This window comes from Rana temporaria, chromosome 4 (assembly GCF_905171775.1).
Source record: "Rana temporaria chromosome 4, aRanTem1.1, whole genome shotgun sequence".
Lineage (NCBI taxonomy): Eukaryota > Metazoa > Chordata > Amphibia > Anura > Ranidae > Rana > Rana temporaria.
This window is the reverse complement of record NC_053492.1, coordinates 466947749-466965751: the sequence shown is the minus strand read 5'-3', so window position 1 is coordinate 466965751 and position 18003 is coordinate 466947749. Positions and strand designations below refer to the sequence as shown.

The following is an 18003-nucleotide window of genomic DNA, read 5'->3' as shown; positions in this document are numbered from 1 at the left end:
TATGTTTTTGGGGGATATTTATTATAGCAAAAAGTAAAAAATATTGCATTTTTTTCAAAATCGTCGCTCTATTTTTGTTTATAGCGCAAAAAATAAAAACCGCAGAGGTGATCAAATACCACCAAAAGAAAGCTCTATTTGTGGGGAAAAAAGGACGCCAATTTTGTTTGGGTGCCACGTCGCACGACCGCGCAATTGTCTGTTAAAGCGACGCAGTGCCAAATTGTAAAAACCCCTTGGGTCATATGTAGCAGCATATTGGTCCGGTCCTGAAGTGGTTAAGAAAGGCCTGGATACTTTCCTAAATGTACATAATATAACTGAGTACTGACATTTATAGGTAAAGTTGATCCAGGGTAAATCCGATTGCCTCTCGGGGGATCAGGAAGGAATTTTTTTCCCTGCTGTAGCAAATTGGATCTCATGCTCTGCTGGGGTTTTTTGCCTTCCTCTGGATCAACTATGGGTATGGAGTTGGGTGTATGGGATTGTATGTTTTTTATTTTGTTTGTTTATATTATTTTTTTGTGGTTGAACTGGATGGACTTGTGTCTTTTTTCAACCTGACTATGTCCTTACAGGATGTCTCCAATTTACAAGCAGACCTCAATGCTCTGTCTAATTGAGCTCCTTCTCTGGACTTCATTCAGCCATTGGCTGCAAGGGGGGTTGCCGCCTAGAGGGCGATTATAAAAGGAGAATGAGGAGAGAAGAAACTAATAATGAGCCCCACAAGCAATTCTCCACTGATAAGCCCCCCAGGCTGTGTACAATTCTCCACTGAGGAGGACGACCATGATTAGCATTGTATATTGGGACACAGCCATACAGCTGGTGAGATCTTTCCATCTCCCTTTGATCTTCCTCTACCATTGTCCCAACCCCCCCACCCCAATGCAAGCAGCCCATCCCCTCACCGGGTCTTGTTCACCAGACTGCTGTTGTCTTTGAAGAACCACTCCAGTACAGGAGGAGGCACTGCGGTGAATTTACAGTGGAAAATGGCATCTTCATTCTTATTGACTATCTGATCCTCGGGGGTGATCTCAGCCTGAGGAGAACTTTCATCTGAAAAGAAAGAAAAAAAAAGCAGGAGGATCAGTATACAGGAGGAGTATGAAACACCGACACGGCCTCTATAGAAGATCAAGCACTGCAATAAAACAAAAGATTTATCCGACTGATTGAGATCTACACTCATCGGGCCAGATTCACATAGATCAGCGGATCTTTAGATCCGCGTGATCTATGTGATTTAAGATCCGCTGGCGCAAGTTTGAGAGGCAAGTGGCTAATTCACTAAACACTTACCTCCAAACTTGCGGCGGCGGATCGTAAATCCCCCGGCGGAATTCAAATTCCGCGGCTAGGGGGAGTGTACTATTTAAATCAGGCGCGTTCCCGTGCCGATTTAAATGCGCAAACGCCGTCCGCAAATTTTCCCGGCGTGCATTGCTCCCAATGACGTCGCTAGGACGTCAGTGGTTTCGACGCTTACGTAAATGACGTCCATCCGTATTCGAGAACTTACGAAAACGACGTAAAAAAAAACAAAAATCGACGCGGGAACGACGGCTATACTTAACATTGGCTGCGCCTCATAGAAGCAGGGGTAAGTATACGCCGGGAAACCCGCTACGGAAACGTCGCAACACTGCGTCGGGTCCGCGTACGTTCGTGAATTGCCGTATCTCGCTGATTTACATATTTCTCAGTGTAAATCAGCGAGAACGCCCCCCGCGGCCATTTTTAAATTGTAGTTAAGATCCGACGGTGTAACACAGTTACACCTGTCGGATCTTAGGCATATCTATGCGTAACTGATTCTATGAATCAGGCGCATAGATACGACCAGCCTAAGTCAGAGATACGACGGCGTTTCTCTCTGTGAATCTAGCCCATCATAGTCTCCAACAGTCTCCAAGCCCACCAGCCATCTAATAAAATTAGATGATATCCACCCCCCACATATACACTCACCGGCCATCTAATGAGAGGATATCCACCCCCCACATATACACTCACCGGCCACATTATTAGGTTCATTTGCTTGGTAACACAAACTGCTAATCAGCCAATCAGCCAGCAACTCATTTAGGTAAGGAGGCCCAGATTCACAGACACTTACGCCGACGTATCTTCCGGGTCCCCCTGCCTAAGTGCACGGATGCGCCGTCGTATCTCTGCGCCCAATTCTTAATAAAAGATACGTCTGAATTTTGGCAACATCCGACCGACGTAAGTCTCCTATGCCGTCATATCCTGGGCGCATATTTACGCTGGCCGCAAGGGGCGCTTCCATTGATTGACGCGTCGAATATGTAAATGAGCAAGATACGCCGATTCACGAACGTACTTACGCCCGTCGCAGTAATCTACGCCGTTTACGTAAGGCGTACGTCCGTCGTAAAGTTATTCCACCATATAGGAGGTGCATCCTACGCAAAAGGTATGGACGTCGGAACAGCCGTCGTATTTTACGTCGTTTACATAAGTCGTACGTGAATGGGGCTGGGCGTAGGTTACGTTCACGTCTTAGGCATTGAGCCGTCGTATCTTCGGGAGTATATGCGACGTGATTCTGAGCATGCGGGCGCGCATGCGCCGTTCGTTTGACCCTTCATTTACATGGGGTCACGCTTCATTTTAATACATCTTGCCCACTACCTTCCTACTTTGAATTAGGCGGGCTTACGCCGGCCAATTTACGTTACGCTGGCGCAACGTAGGGAGCGAGTGCTTTGTGAATACTGCTCTTGCCTCTCAGAGTTACGCCGGCGTAGCGCATATGAGATGCGCTACGCCGGCACAAACATGCGCCGATCTACGTGAATCCGAGCCCTAGTATTTAAACTACTAGAGGCCGAAAGAGGGTTAAAACTGCGGAAACGCTCATCTTTGCCGGTTTCTTGTCGAGCTAGTTCCCATATCGATATGGTTCCCTGCTTGACAGACTAAGCCCACGAAAATCTCCAAACCTGATCAGCTGTACACGGCGCATGCGCGGCATCCAGGCTCATTCCTTAACATCCCCGTGGACTTGGAGGATGTTAAAAAAAAAAAAAAAGAGCCAGGAGGCCGAGCGAGCGCAGCGAGTTGTTCCTTGCGAAGCGAGGCCGACTGGCCACTTACAGCGAATTCCACGTCGCCGTGGACCTGTTGCTACAGCTGATCAGGTTCGGCGATTTCCGTCGGCTCGTATTGCGCCTGCGCAGTCAAGGGGGGGGGAACCATATTGTCAGATCACCGGCACTGCCCATTGATTTCAATGGGCAGGAGCGCTTTATAAACTGCTCCTATGGTGCCTCAAAGATGAGGCTAGCAGGACTTTTTTTTTACCGTCCTGCCAGCGCACCGCTCCTGTATGAAAGCCCTCGGGGTTTCACACTGGAGTGAAAAGAGAGGCTCTTTCAGGGCGCTTTGCACGCACTATTGTGACTGCAAACTGCCTCAGTGGGAAAGTAATCTTAGCATTTAGGCATCTAGATTCGGTGAAGAGGACTTGCTGAAGTTCAAACAGAGCATCCGAAAAATGGAAGAAAGGGGATTTAAGTGACTTTGAACGTGGCATGGTTGTTGGTGTCAGACGGGCTGGTGTCTGAGCATTTCAAAAACTGCTGATCTATTGGGATTTTTACACACAGCCATCTCTCGGGTTTACAGAGAATAATCCGAAAAAGAAAATATCCAGTGAGCGGCAGCTGTATGGAGGAAAATGCCTTGTTGATGTCAAGAGGAGAATGGGCAGACTGGTTCCAAATAATAGAAAGGGAACAGTAACTCAAATAACCCCTAGTTACACCCAAGGTATGCAGAATACCATCTCTGAATGCACAACACATCGAACCTTGAAGCAGATGGGCTACATCAGCAGAAGACCACCCCGGGTGCCACTCCTGTCAGCTAAAAACAGGAAACTGAGGCTACAATTTGCACAGGATCACCAAAATTGGACAATAGAAGATTGGAAAAACGTTGCCTGGTCTGATGAGTCTCAATTTCAGCTGCGACATTCAGGATCAGAATTTGGCGTAAACATGAAAGCATGGATCCAGTCTGCTTTGTATCACCGGTTCAGGCTGGTGGTGGGGGTGTAATCGTGTGGGGGATATTTTCTTGGCACACTTTGGGCCCCTTAGTACCAATTGAGCATCATTTAATCACCACGCCCTACCTAAGTATTGTTGCTGACCATGTCCATCCCTTTATGACTACAGTGTCCCTATCTTCTGATGTCTCCTCCCAGCAGGATAATGTCACCATGTCACAAAGCACCAATCATCTCACCACTGGACAATAAGGTCAGTGTCCTCCAATGGCCTCCACACTCATCACATTTCATGCAATAGAGCACCTTTGGGATGTGGTGGAACGGGGATATTGGCATCATGGATGTGCAGCCATCAAATCTGCAGCAACTGAGTGATGCCATCATGTCACTATGGAGCAAGATCTCTGTTGCTACCCCTGCCATCTTCGGCGCGTCCTCACTGGTCCCTGCTGTCTTCTGGGACCTGTGTCCCCCAAAGAAAGAGGGGGGGGACACGACGACGACAGAGTAGGCGTCGGACATGTCGTAGGTCACCGTGGTGATCTATGCCAGGAAGTGGGAGCATATACCTGTATTACACAGGTATCTGCCCACCCCCCCCCCCCCCCCCCGAAAAGGTGCCAAATGTGACACCGGAGGGGGGAGGCTTCCCAAAAGTTGAAGTTCCATTTTTGGGTGGAACTCCACTTTAATGCAGTTATGAAGGCAAAAGGGGGTCCAAACCGGTACTAGTAAGGTGAACCTAATAAAGTGGCCGGTGAGCGTACACAAAAGCATAACAATTCTTACTGACTGGTGACCCACCACCGCCACATACCTTCCCATTACCACTGTCACACCATTACCCCCCCCCCCGCCTGATCCCTTTATCCTGTACCTTCCGTATCTACCCAACCATCACCCAAACCCCCCCCCCGGATCCCAGAAATGTTCATTTGTAACATATTATACCCAGTGATGAAGTGATGACTTCTTTCAAGTCAGCGATCACTTGGGAACCTGAAGGCTGCATTCACACCTGAGCGTTTTGTCACCTGAAGCTCAAAGACGCTAGAGGGTAAAAACAACATTATTCTCTATGGAGATGGTTCACACCTCCAACGCAAAACGCCGAAAGAACGCTTGAATTTCAAACAAGTCCCGGACCCTTTTTTGACGCGCGAATCGGGCAGCTTGGGCGTTTTACATTGATGCCAATGACCTGTACAAAACCGCGGGGGAAAAAACGCAGCGTTTTGTCACAGCAAATCGCGGGGAAAATGCTGCAATTTGTCGGGGCAAATCGCGGGGAAAAACGCCGAAAATCGCCTACGTCTAGGTAGGTGTGAATGCAGCAGAAGGGAGGGATTGGAGGAATGAAGCCGTCAGTCTAAATAGCTTATTTTAGAATTAGATTAGAATATTTTCTAACCCTGGTGGTGCCACCAGCTGTGCCTCATCTTGTAAACTGACACCCAATTGTTTTTTATGGGCACACAGACACTATATACACATCAAAGAAGTATAACACTCCTGTGTTACCTCTGGGAGGGGAACACATAGTAATAAAAACAAAACAATAAAAACTTCCGCTTTCCAAGAACATCTCCAAGTTCAATTACAGTCCTGGGTGGACACAACACATAAAGGGCAAGGTCTCACCGATGATATTCAATGTGAAGTTACGGTTGCTGCAGACGGCTCCGGCCGCATTGTTCGCACAGCAGTAATACTCTCCGCTGTCATCGGGCCCCGCGCTGTGTATGGTCAGAGTGCGCTCTTTGTTATTAATGGAATAGGACTGCCCATTGTCCGTCAGTGACGTCACGTCTCGGTACCACTGACACAGCGGACTGCAAAGAAAACACATTATCAGACAAAAGTAGAAAGCCAGGCTGGTGCCAATTTCTTCTACGAAGGGCCAATCAATGCAAGGGACCATTCAATCCACTGAGGGCCACCCTTAACCAGCTAGAACCAATGCCCCAATTCATTCCCTCCACTGAGGACCAACCTCACCCAGCTAGAACCAATGTCCCAATTCATTACCTCCACTCAGGGCCAACTGCGCCTAGTTAGAACCAATGCCCAGATCTATTCCCTTGAGGACCAACCTTACCCAGCTAGAAACAATGCCCAGACCCATTCCCTCCACTGAGGGCCACCCTCCCTCAGCTAGAACCAATGCCCAGACCCATTCCCTCCACTGAGGGCCACCCTCCCTCAGCTAGAACCAATGCCCAGACCCATTCCCTCCACTGAGGGCCACCCTCCCTCAGCTAGAACCAATGCCCAGACCCATTCCCTCCACTGAGGGCCACCCTCCCTCAGCTAGAACCAATGCCCAGATCCATTCCCTCCACTGAGGGCCACCCTCCCTCAGCTAGAACCAATGCCCAGACCCATTCCCTCCACTGAGGGCCACCCTCCCTCAGCTAGAACCAATGCCCAGATCCATTCCCTCCACTGAGGGCCACCCTCCCCCAGCTAGAACCAATGCCCAGATCCATTCCCTCCACTGAGGGCCACCCTCCCCCAGCTAGAACAAATGCCCAGATCCATTCCCTCCACTGAGGGCCACCCTCACCCAACTAGAACCAATGGCTAGATCCAGTCCCTTCACCAAGGACCAATCTCACTCAGCTGGAACCAATGCCCCGATTCATTTCCTCCACTCAGAACCAACTGCACCCAGCTAGAATCAATGCCCAGATCCATTCCATCCATTGAGAGTCAACCCCACCCAGCAAAAACCAGTGCCCAGATCAATTTCCTCCACTAAAGGCCACCCTCACCCAGCTAGAACCAAATGCCCAGACCCATTTCCTCCACTGAGGGCCAACATCACCCAGCTAGAACCAAATGCCCAGACCCATTCCCTCCACTGAGGACCAACCTCTCCCAGCTAGAACCAATGCCCAGACCCATTCCCTTCCTTCAGGGCCAACCACGACCCCAGCTGGAATCAATGCCCAGGGCCATTCCCTTGAGGACCAACTTTACCTATGCCAAGACCCATTCCCTCCATTGAGGGTCAACCCCACCCAGCAAAAAACAGTGCCACATATAGAGATCATTAAAGCGGAACTAAAAAGGCAAGAATACTCCAACAGTCTGGCGCTTGCAAAGTCTCCTGCCAACATCTTCTCCCTGGCTTTTTCCGGGTGCTGGCCGTCGGCCGAGTTTATAGACCGAGGCAGGAGTCTTTCATATTGGCACTCTGGCACTGTGCTGGAAACGTAAACAGAGCTGGGTATGTGCAGCTCCATGTACATTCTGAAGAAGACTGCAAAAACAGGTAAGTTTACTTTATTGCAGAAGAGACATTGCATATCTCTTCAACAATAAAAGATTCTGCCTGTTTGCATTTTTTTCTGCCTTTAGTTCCACTTTAACAGGGCCTCTCTGTGATAGTAAATCAGGAGATGGGAGCCATTCAGGACCAAAGTATCAGCAATTGGGGGAGCCACATTCACACAATACAATTCCAAGAGGTGCCATTCTTACCGCGGGTGCCCATCAATGTGACAGCGCAGGGTGACCGGTGACAAGTTCTGGATTTCAGCAATGCTGCTTGGGTTCTGTAAGGACACGGCTCCGCTATCAATCCCTAAAAAAAAAGAAAAAAAAAAAAGAGAAAGTGGTGTTTATGGATGTTTAGTCCCCCTTCCCCAACAGAATGAGGGTCCTTGATGCATTATTGTGACCACACAAAGGGGCTGTCCAGGGCCCCCCTAAGGCCAGCCACCGCTCTGGTACTCACATTTAATATTGAAAGAAGCGTTGATGCTGTGCGCTTCCTCTCCTGCACTCGGATTTCTGGCCACACATTGGAAGCTCCCGCCATCCAGCTTCCTGTCCACAGCGGTGATCGTCAGACTGCCCCCCTCGTGGTATCTCCGCTCTGTGTCTATTAAGGGGGCGCCATTGTGTAACCATTCAAACTGTACCCCCGAGGGGTCCTCCACCTCGCATCGCAGGAAGGCGCTCCTACCGTGTAAAGCATCCTGAGATGATGGCTGCTTGCTGAATATAATTGCGGCTCTTGCATTGATGGCTGAAGAGGGAAACCAAATAAAGTCATTACAGTCACAGCAACATATGGGTCCATCACACAATGTGTGTCTGACAAAGTCCCCCCCCACTAATAGAATATATAAACTTCAAGCTACACCTCAATGTCAGGCAGGTGGCAAAAAAGCAGAGACAGACGCCAGGTAGGCCTAAAGGGGGCGGAAAGGAGAGACGCCAGGCAAGCGTGAGGGAGGCAGGCAGGCAGAGGAGAGATGCTAGGCAGAAGGCAAAGCAAGGAAAAGATACCAGGCAGAGCAGACACTGAATAGGCAAGAAGGGTGCAAAGCAGAGACAGAGCATGCAGGTGCAGAGGAAAAAACGCTGGTAAGCGGGAGAGGGGCGCAGAGGAGAGAGAGAGAGAGAGACGCCAGAGGGGGAGAGAGAGAGAGAGAGAGACGCCAGAGGGGGAGGGAGAGAGAGAGAGAGAGAGAGAGAGAGAGAGAGAGAGAGAGAGAGAGAGAGAGAGAGAGAGAGAGAGAGAGAGAGAGAGAGAGAGAGAGAGAGAGAGAGAGAGAGAGACGCCAGAGAGAGAGAGACGCCAGAGAGAGGGGGAGAGAGAGAGAGAGAGAGAGACGCCAGAGAGAGGGGCGCAGAGGAGAGAGAGAGAGAGAGAGAGAGAGAGAGAGAGAGAGAGAGAGAGAGAGAGAGAGAGAGAGAGAGAGAGAGAGAGAGAGAGAGAGAGAGAGAGAGAGACGCCAGAGAGAGAGAGAGAGAGAGAGAGAGACGCCAGAGAGAGGGGGAGAGAGAGAGAGAGAGAGACGCCAGAGAGAGAGAGAGAGAGACGCCAGAGAGAGAGACGCCAGAGAGAGAGAGAGAGAGACGCCAGAGAGAGGGGGAGAGAGAGAGAGAGAGACGCCAGAGAGAGAGAGAGAGAGACGCCAGAGAGAGAGACGCCAGAGAGAGAGAGAGAGACGCCAGAGAGAGGGGCGCAGAGGAGAGAGAGAGAGAGAGAGGGGCGCAGAGGAGAGAGAGAGAGAGAGAGAGAGAGAGAGAGAGAGAGAGAGGCCAGAGAGAGAGAGAGAGAGAGAGAGAGAGAGAGAGAGAGAGAGACGCCAGAGAGAGAGAGAGAGAGAGAGAGGCCAGAGAGAGGGGCGCAGAGGGGAGAGAGAGAGAGACGCCAGAGAGAGGGGGAGAGAGAGAGAGAGACGCCAGAGAGAGGGGGAGAGAGAGAGAGAGAGAGAGAGAGAGAGAGAGAGACGCCAGAGAGAGGGGGAGAGAGAGAGAGAGAGAGAGAGAGAGAGAGAGAGAGAGAGAGAGAGAGAGAGAGAGGGGCGCAGAGGAGAGAGAGAGAGAGAGAGAGAGAGAGAGAGAGAGAGAGAGAGAGAGAGAGAGAGAGAGAGAGAGAGAGAGAGAGAGAGAGAGAGAGAGAGAGAGAGAGAGAGAGGCCAGAGAGAGAGGCCAGAGAGAGAGGCCAGAGAGAGAGGCCAGAGAGAGAGGCCAGAGAGAGAGGCCAGAGAGAGAGGCCAGAGAGAGAGGCCAGAGAGAGAGGCCAGAGAGAGAGGCCAGAGAGAGAGGCCAGAGAGAGAGGCGCAGAGAGAGAGGCGCAGAGGGGAGAGAGAGAGAGAGGCGCAGAGGGGAGAGAGAGAGAGAGCGCGAGAGAGAGAGAGAGCGCGAGAGAGCGAGCGAGCGAGAGCGAGCGAGCGAGCGAGCGAGCGAGAGAGAGAGAGAGAGAGAGAGAGAGAGAGGCGCAGAGGAGAGAGACGCCAGAGAGGGGCACAGAGGAGAGAGAGAGACGCCAGAGAGGGGCACAGAGGAGAGAGAGAGACGCCAGAGAGGGGCACAGAGGAGAGAGAGAGACGCCAGAGAGGGGCACAGAGGAGAGAGAGACGCCAGAGAGGGGCACAGAGGAGAGAGAGAGACGCCAGAGAGGGGCACAGAGGAGAGAGAGAGAGACGCCAGAGAGGGGCACAGAGGAGAGAGAGAGAGACGCCAGAGAGGGGCACAGAGGAGAGAGAGAGAGACGCCAGAGAGGGGCACAGAGGAGAGAGAGAGAGACGCCAGAGAGGGGCACAGAGGAGAGAGAGAGAGAGACGCCAGAGAGGGGCACAGAGGAGAGAGAGAGAGACGCCAGAGAGGGGCACAGAGGAGAGAGAGAGAGACGCCAGAGAGGGGCACAGAGGAGAGAGAGACGCCAGAGAGGGGCACAGAGGAGAGAGAGAGAGAGACGCCAGAGAGGGGCACAGAGGAGGGAGAGAGAGAGAGACGCCAGAGAGGGGCACAGAGGAGAGAGACGCCAGAGAGGGGCACAGAGGAGAGAGAGAGAGAGAGACGCCAGAGAGGGGCACAGAGGAGAGAGAGAGACGCCAGAGAGGGGCACAGAGGAGAGAGAGAGACGCCAGAGAGGGGCACAGAGGAGAGAGAGACGCCAGAGAGGGGCACAGAGGAGAGAGAGACGCCAGAGAGGGGCACAGAGGAGAGAGAGACGCCAGAGAGGGGCACAGAGGAGAGAGACGCCAGAGAGGGGCGCAGAGGAGAGAGACGCCAGAGGCAGGAGGGGGGCAGAGGAGAGACCTTAATTAAATGGGAAGGTGGCAAAAGATGTCAGGCAAACGGGAAGGAGGGGGGGGTGCAAAAGTGGTACCCAGGCAGAAGGATGCTGGGCAGGTGGGAAGGCAGAGAAAAGATTCTGGGTAGGCAGAACAGAAACACTGGGCAGGCAAGAGGGTGCAGAGGAGAAACAGGCAAGTGGGAGGGGGACAGAGGAAAGACCCAGGACAGGCTGCAGAAGACAGCGCTGGGCAAGCAAACAGGAGCAGAGGAGAGACACCAGGCAGTAAAGGAGGCAGAGGAGAGACACCAAGCAGGTGGGAGGGTGGTAAAAAGGACAGATGCCAGACAAGTGGGACTAGGGCAAAAGCACCCTGGGCAGAAAGATGCTAGGCAGGAGGTGGACAGAGCGGAGACATTTTGTAGGCAGAGCAGAGAATGAGCAGGCAGGGAGGGTGCAGAGGAGAAATGCCAGGTAAGTGGGTAGAGGAAAGACCCAGGGCGGCTTGCAGAAGAAAGACACTGGGCAGGTGAGATATATGTTAGGCAGTTGGGAAGCAAAGAAAAAGACACAGGCAGGAGAAGGGGGTGGGGAGCAGACGAGAGACGTAGGTTAAGTGAGAGGGATGCAGACGAGAGGCCTCAGGCAGAAGCCGGGTAAAAATGCCAGACAGGCAGAGAAAAGACCCCTGTGTAGTCAGGTGGTGGGAAGAGCAGAGATGCTGGCCAGACAGGAGAAGAGCAGAAATGCTGGCTAAGCAAGAGGTGGGCAGAGCAGAGATTGTAGAGAGATGCCAGGCAGGCAAGAGGGTGGCAGAAGAAATAGGTCAGGTATGCGGATAGGGGGGCAAAGCAGAGACCCTGGGCAAGTAGCAGAAGTATGAGGACTTCAGGCAGGCGGAAGGCAAGCAGAGACCGCCCCCCCCCCCCGGGGGGGCAGGCTGAAGGGAAGCAGAGACCCCCCGTGGGCAGGGAAGAGGAGAGCATAGTAGGGACAACAGACATAGGGTGTTTTATATTCTCTTTGGTATAAAAGTGGTCTGCTGCTAAATATGACAAACAGTAATAATTTCTATATAAAAAAAATATATCTTTTTTTTTTTTCACAATCAAAATATATATCTTTTAATAGTGCACAATACAATCAAAAGGCAAATATACAACGCAAACATGCAAAAAAAAAAAAAAAGGGAAAAAAGAAAGAAAATCTGTACAGCAATAACAAGATACAATAGAGGGGGGAGGGAGATTAGGACACTTGGGAAAGCCACCATGAAGAATAGATATAAATGGAGAGGGAGGGGGAGGTTACAGACAGGTTCTCGGAGCCCAGGAATGTGACAGGAGGGGGGAGGAAGGGAAGCACTACACAGGAGACACCTCTCCCCACCTAAGACACAAAGTTTTCTGCGGGTCTGGTATGTGACACTTGTCGCCGGTCCCTGTAATTATCCCCCTTTATCCTGCCGACAGGAAGAAGAAGCCTCCCACCATCACACTGCTGGAGTCTGATCGTCTCTTCACAAACAATGACTGACACATGAACCCGCAGAGCTGACACTCTACTCTTGAAAGAGAAAAAAAAACACAAACAAAAAAAATCCCTGGCTGCAATGTACATAAATCCTTTGTTCTCGGAACTGCCAGTCAGCGTCTTCCATGCCACACACAGGAGATCAGAGGAGGGTGGAATGTGTGCGGAATACTTGTGGTTTCCTCTCAGGTCGGTCTTCTGAAATTTTACCCAAATAGGAAAGAGAGAGACTCCCTTCTCCACCTGAGGCGTTCTACCGGGGCCTGGAACCCACAAACAACGCCAGCCTGTGTAACCGTACACCAGGACCGGGCAGCTTCTTACCCATCCACACGTTGCCATATGCCAGGATTGTACAGCTAGGCACCCTTCCGGAATTCTCCATTAACCACAACAGTACAACTAGTTACCCCTCCACAAGTCACCATACACCAGGACCGGGCAGCTTCTTACCCCTCCACAGGTCACCATACACCAGGACCGGGCAGCTTCTTACCCCTCCACAGGTCACCATACACCAGGACCGGGCAGCTTCTTACCCTTCCACAAGTCACCAAACACCAGGACCGGGCAGCTTCTTACCCTTCCACAAGTCACCAAACACCAGGACCGTGCAGCTTCTTACCCCTCCACAAGTCCCCATACACCAGGACCGGGCAGCTTCTTACCCCTCCACAGGTCACCATACACCAGGACCGGGCAGCTTCTTACCCCTCCACAGGTCACCATACACCAGGACCGGGCAGCTTCTTACCCTTCCACAAGTCACCATACACCAGGACCGTGCAGCTTCTTACCCCTCCACAAGTCACCATACACCAGGACCGGGCAGCTTCTTACCCCTCCACAAGTCACCATACACCAGGACCGGGCAGCTTCTTACCCTTCCACAAGTCACCATACACCAGGACCGGGCAGCTTCTTACCCTTCCACAAGTCACCATACACCAGGACCGGGCAGCTTCTTACCCTTCCACAAGTCACCATACACCAGGACCGGGCAGCTTCTTACCCCTCCACAAGTCACCATACACCAGGACCGGGCAGCTTCTTACCCCTCCACAGGTCACCATACACCAGGACCGGGCAGCTTCTTACCCTTCCACAAGTCACCATACACCAGGACCGGGCAGCTTCTTACCCCTCCACAAGTCACCATACACCAGGACCGGGCAGCTTCTTACCCCTCCACAAGTCACCATACACCAGGACCGGGCAGCTTCTTACCCCCTCCACAAGTCACCATACACCAGGACCGGGCAGCTTCTTACCCCCTCCACAAGTCACCATACACCAGGACCGGGCAGCTTCTTACCCCTCCACAAGTCACCAGGACCGGGCAGCTTCTTGCCCCTCCACAAGTCACCATACACCAGGACCGAGCAGCTTCTTACCCATCCACACGTTGCCATATGCCAGGATTGTACAGCTAGGCACCCCTCCGGAATTCTCCATCAACCACAACTAGTTACCCCTCCACAAGTCAATACACCAGGACCGGGCAGCTTCTTACCCCTCCACAAGTCACCATACACCAGGACCGGGCAGCTTCTTACCCCTCCACACGTTGCCATATGCCAAAATTGTACAGCTAGGCACCCCTCCGGAATTCTCCATTAACCACAACTAGTTACCCCTCCACAAGTCACCATACACCAGGACCGGGCAGCTTCTTACCCCTCCACAAGTCACAATACACCAGGACCGGGCAGCTTCTTACCCCTCCACACGTTGCCATATGCCAGGATTGTACAGTTGGCACCCCTCCAGAATTCTACATTAACCACAACAGTACAACTAGTTACCCCTCCACAAGTCACCATACACTAGGATGGGACAGCTAGGCACCACTCCATTAACCAGAACAATACACCTACTCACCTCCCCACAAATCACCATACACCAGGACTGTGCCACTTCGTACACCTCCCCCACAAGTTGCCATATGCCAGGATTGTACAGCTAGGCACCCCTCCGGAATTCTCCATCAACCACAACAGAACAGCTACTTACCCCCCCACAAGTCACCATACACCAGGATGGGACAGCTAGTTACCCCTCCACAAGTCACCATACACCAGGATGGGACAGCTAGTTACCCCTCATCAAGTCACCATACACCAGGCACTGTGCAGCTTCTTACCCCTCCACAAGTTGCCATATGCCAGGATTGTACAGTTGGCACCCCTCCAGAATTCTACATTAACCACAACAGTACAGCTAGTTACCACTCGACAAGTCACCATACACTAGGTTGGCTACTAGTTACTCCTTCACCATATGTCCACCATACACCATTATGGTACAGCCCATTAGGCCTCCAGCAGAGGTCTCCATATACCAGGATGGTACATCTAGTTATCCCTCCACAAGTAACCATACACTAGGTTGGTTGTTACTAGTTACTCTTACACAAGTCACCATACACGAGAACGGAACAGATAGTTACACCTCCAGAAGTCTCCATTTACAATGGAACAGCTAGTTACCCCTGCAGAAGTCACAATAAACCAGGATGATACACCAGAACAATACAGCTAGCTATCCTTCCACAGGTCACCATATGAGGACGGTACAGCTAGTTACCCTTCAGTCACCATATGGAGGACGGTACAGCTAGTTACCCTTCAGTCACCATATGAGGATGGTACAGCTAGTTACCCTTCCACAGTTCACCATGAGAACAGTACTGCTAGTTGTTACCCTTCAGTCACCATATGAGAACGGTACAGCTAGTTATCCTTCCACAGGTCACCATATGAGAACGGTACAGCTAGTTATCCTTCCACAGGTCACCATATGAGGACAGTACAGCTAGTTATCCTTCCACAGGTCCCCATATGAGGACGGTACAGCTAGTTATCCTGACACAAGTCACCATACTAGGACGGTATAGCTAGCTACCCGTCCTCATATGGTGACCTGTGGAAAGTACAGCTAGTTATCCTTCCACAAGTCACCATACAAAGGATGGTACTGCTAGCTACCCTTCCACAGGTCACCATATGAGGACAGCTTGTTACCTTTCAGTCACCATATGGAGGACGGTACAGCTAGTTACCCTTCCACAGTTTACCATATGAGACCAGTACTGCTAGTTGTTACCCTTCAGTCACCATATGGAGGACGGTACTGCTAGTTACCCTTCAGTCACCATATAAGGATAGTACAGCTAGTTATCCTTCCACAGGTCACCATATGAGGACAGTACAGCTAGTTATCCTTCCACAGGTCACCATATGAGGACGGTACAGCTAGTTATCCTTCCACAGGTCACCATATGAGGACAGTACAGCTAGTTATCCTTCCACAGGTCACCATATGAGGACGGTACAGCTAGTTATCCTTCCACAGGTCACCATATGAGGATGGTACAGCTAGTTATCCTTCCACAGGTCACCATATGTGGACAGTACAGCTAGTTATCCTTCCACAGGTCACCATATGAGGCCAGTACAGCTAGTTATCCTTCTACAGGTCACCATGAGGACGATATGGCTAGTTACCCTTCAGTCACCATATGGGAGGACGGTAAAGCTAGTTACCCTTCCACAGGTCACCATTTGAGGATGGTAAAGCTAGTTACACAAGTCACCAATACAACAGCCACTTGCACTTCCATAGGTCTCCATAAACCAGGACATACAGCCAATTACCCCTCCACAAGTCACCATACATCAACATGGTACAGCCAGTTTCTCCCCCGAAAGGTGTTCATAAACCAGGACAGTACAGCTAGTTACCCCTCCAGAAATCATCATACTACAGAGCGGTACGGCCAGTTACCCCTCCGGAAGTCGCCCCTTCACTGTTTCCATTCATACCAGTATGTAATTCAAAACCTGTATTCAGTTGCTCAACTGAAATTTCACTTTAAACAGAGCAAAGGTGTAGTAGCATGATTACCAGGAGCGCCGGCACGTGCCAACAGCTACTACACCGAAATACCAGAAAGATACAACCGCAATACACAAATCTGTACCAGCATCCCCAACAAATGTTTAACAGGCAGCATGCTGCAATGACGGGACCAATCTGGAGAGCGATCAGTCCTTATACGGTGCCCTGAAAAAGTATTCATACCCCTTGAAATCTTCCACACTTTGTCATGTTACAACCAGAAACGTAAATGTATTTTATTTGGATTTTATGTGATGGACCAACACAAAGAGGCACATAATTGTGAAGTGGAAGGAAAATGATAAATGGCTTTCATTTTTTTTTTTTACAAATAAATGTGAAAAGTGTGGGGGGCATTTGTATAGCGCCCCCCGGAGTCAATACTTTGTAGAACCCCCTTTCTCTGCAATTACAGCTGCAAGTCTTTTTGGAGATGTCTCTATCAGCTTTGCACATCTAGAGAGGGACATTTCTCCCCATTCTTCTTTGTAAAATATCTCAAGCTCTGTCAGATTGGATGGAGAGCGTCTGTGATCAGCAATTTTCAAGTCTCGCCACAGATTCTCAATGGGATTTAGGTCTGGACTGTGACTGGGCCATTCTAACACATGAATATACTTTGATCTAAACCATTCCATTGTAGCTCTGGCTGTACTTTAGGGTCGTTGTCCTGCTGGAAGGTGAACCTCCCCCCCCGTCTCAAGTCTTTTGCAGACTCTAATGCCCTGTACACACGATCGGACATTCCAACAAGAAAACCGTGGATTCCCCCCCCTGTCGGATGTTGGCTCAAACTTGTGTTGCATAAAATGTTGTCAGAAATTCCGAACATCAAGAACGTGGCGACGTACAACCCGTACGACGAGCCGAGAAAAGTTCAACAGGCAGGGAGGCTCTTCTGCTCGATTCCGAGCATGTGTGGGATCTTTTAGCTGGATTCAGGTAGGGGCGCGCATCTTTGCGGCGGCGTAGCGTATTTACACTACGCCGCCGTAAGTCAGAGAGGCAAGCACTGTATTCACAAAGTACTTGCCGCCTAAGTTACGGCGGCGCAGCGTGAATAGGCCGGCGTAAGCGCGCCCAATTCAAATGAGGATGTGGGGGGCGTGTTTTATGCATATTAACTGTGACCCGACGCGATTGACGTTTTTTTAACGAACGGCGCATGCGCCGTCCGTGTACATATCCCAATGCTGCAAGGACGTATTGGTTTCGACGTGAACGTAAATTACGTCCAGCCCTATTCACGGACGACTTGCGTAAACGACGTAAAATTTTCAAATTTCGACGCGGGAACGACGGCCATACTTAACATTGGCTACGCCACCAAGGGGGCATCTTTATCTTTAGGCGGCATATCTCTTACGGAAACAGCATATCTTTACTGCGACGGGCGCACGTACGTTCGTAAATTGGCGTATCTAGGCATTTACATATACTACGCCAAACTCAACGGAAGCGCCACCTAGCGGCCAGCCTAAATATTGCACCCTAAGATAGGACGGTGCAAGCCGTTGTATCTTAGATAGGTTTAAGTGTATCTCTGTTTGAGAATACACTTAAACTTAGGACGGTGCAGATTCCGAGTTAGGTCGTCTTATCTACTGATACGCCGGCCTAACTCTTTCTGAATCCACCTATTTGTGCGTCGGAATTGGCTACACGCGATCGGAAATTTCCGACAAGAAGTTTCATTGTCAGAAAAATTGAGAACCAGCTCTCCAACATTTGTACGTCGTCAATTCCGACAGCAAATGTCCGATGGAGCCTACACGCGGTCGGATTTTCCCGACAACAAGCTCCCAAGGAACATTTGTTGTCGGAAATTCCAACCGTGTGTACGCGGCATCAAGGCCCATACACACACAAACGGATTTTCCGACGGGAATTGTGTGATGGCAGGGTTTTGCCGGAAAAGCCGACCGGTTGTACACTCCATCAGACAATTGTTGTGGGATTGTCCAACAAATGAGGGATA

The 18003-nt window shown here is 50.8% G+C and overlaps 1 protein-coding gene across 1 annotated transcript in view; it reads right to left on the bottom strand.

The window, feature by feature from the left end:
- Positions 1 to 18003, bottom strand: part of PTK7 (protein tyrosine kinase 7 (inactive)) — a 57959-nt gene that overhangs the window by 35898 nt on the left and 4058 nt on the right. The window contains exons 2-5 of the mRNA XM_040351715.1: positions 7794 to 8087; positions 7538 to 7640; positions 5693 to 5883; positions 918 to 1068 (exon numbers count right to left, since the gene is read on the bottom strand). Of these exons, the coding sequence (XP_040207649.1) occupies positions 918 to 1068; positions 5693 to 5883; positions 7538 to 7640; positions 7794 to 8087 (739 nt within the window). The remainder of the gene's footprint in view (positions 1 to 917; positions 1069 to 5692; positions 5884 to 7537; positions 7641 to 7793; positions 8088 to 18003) is intronic.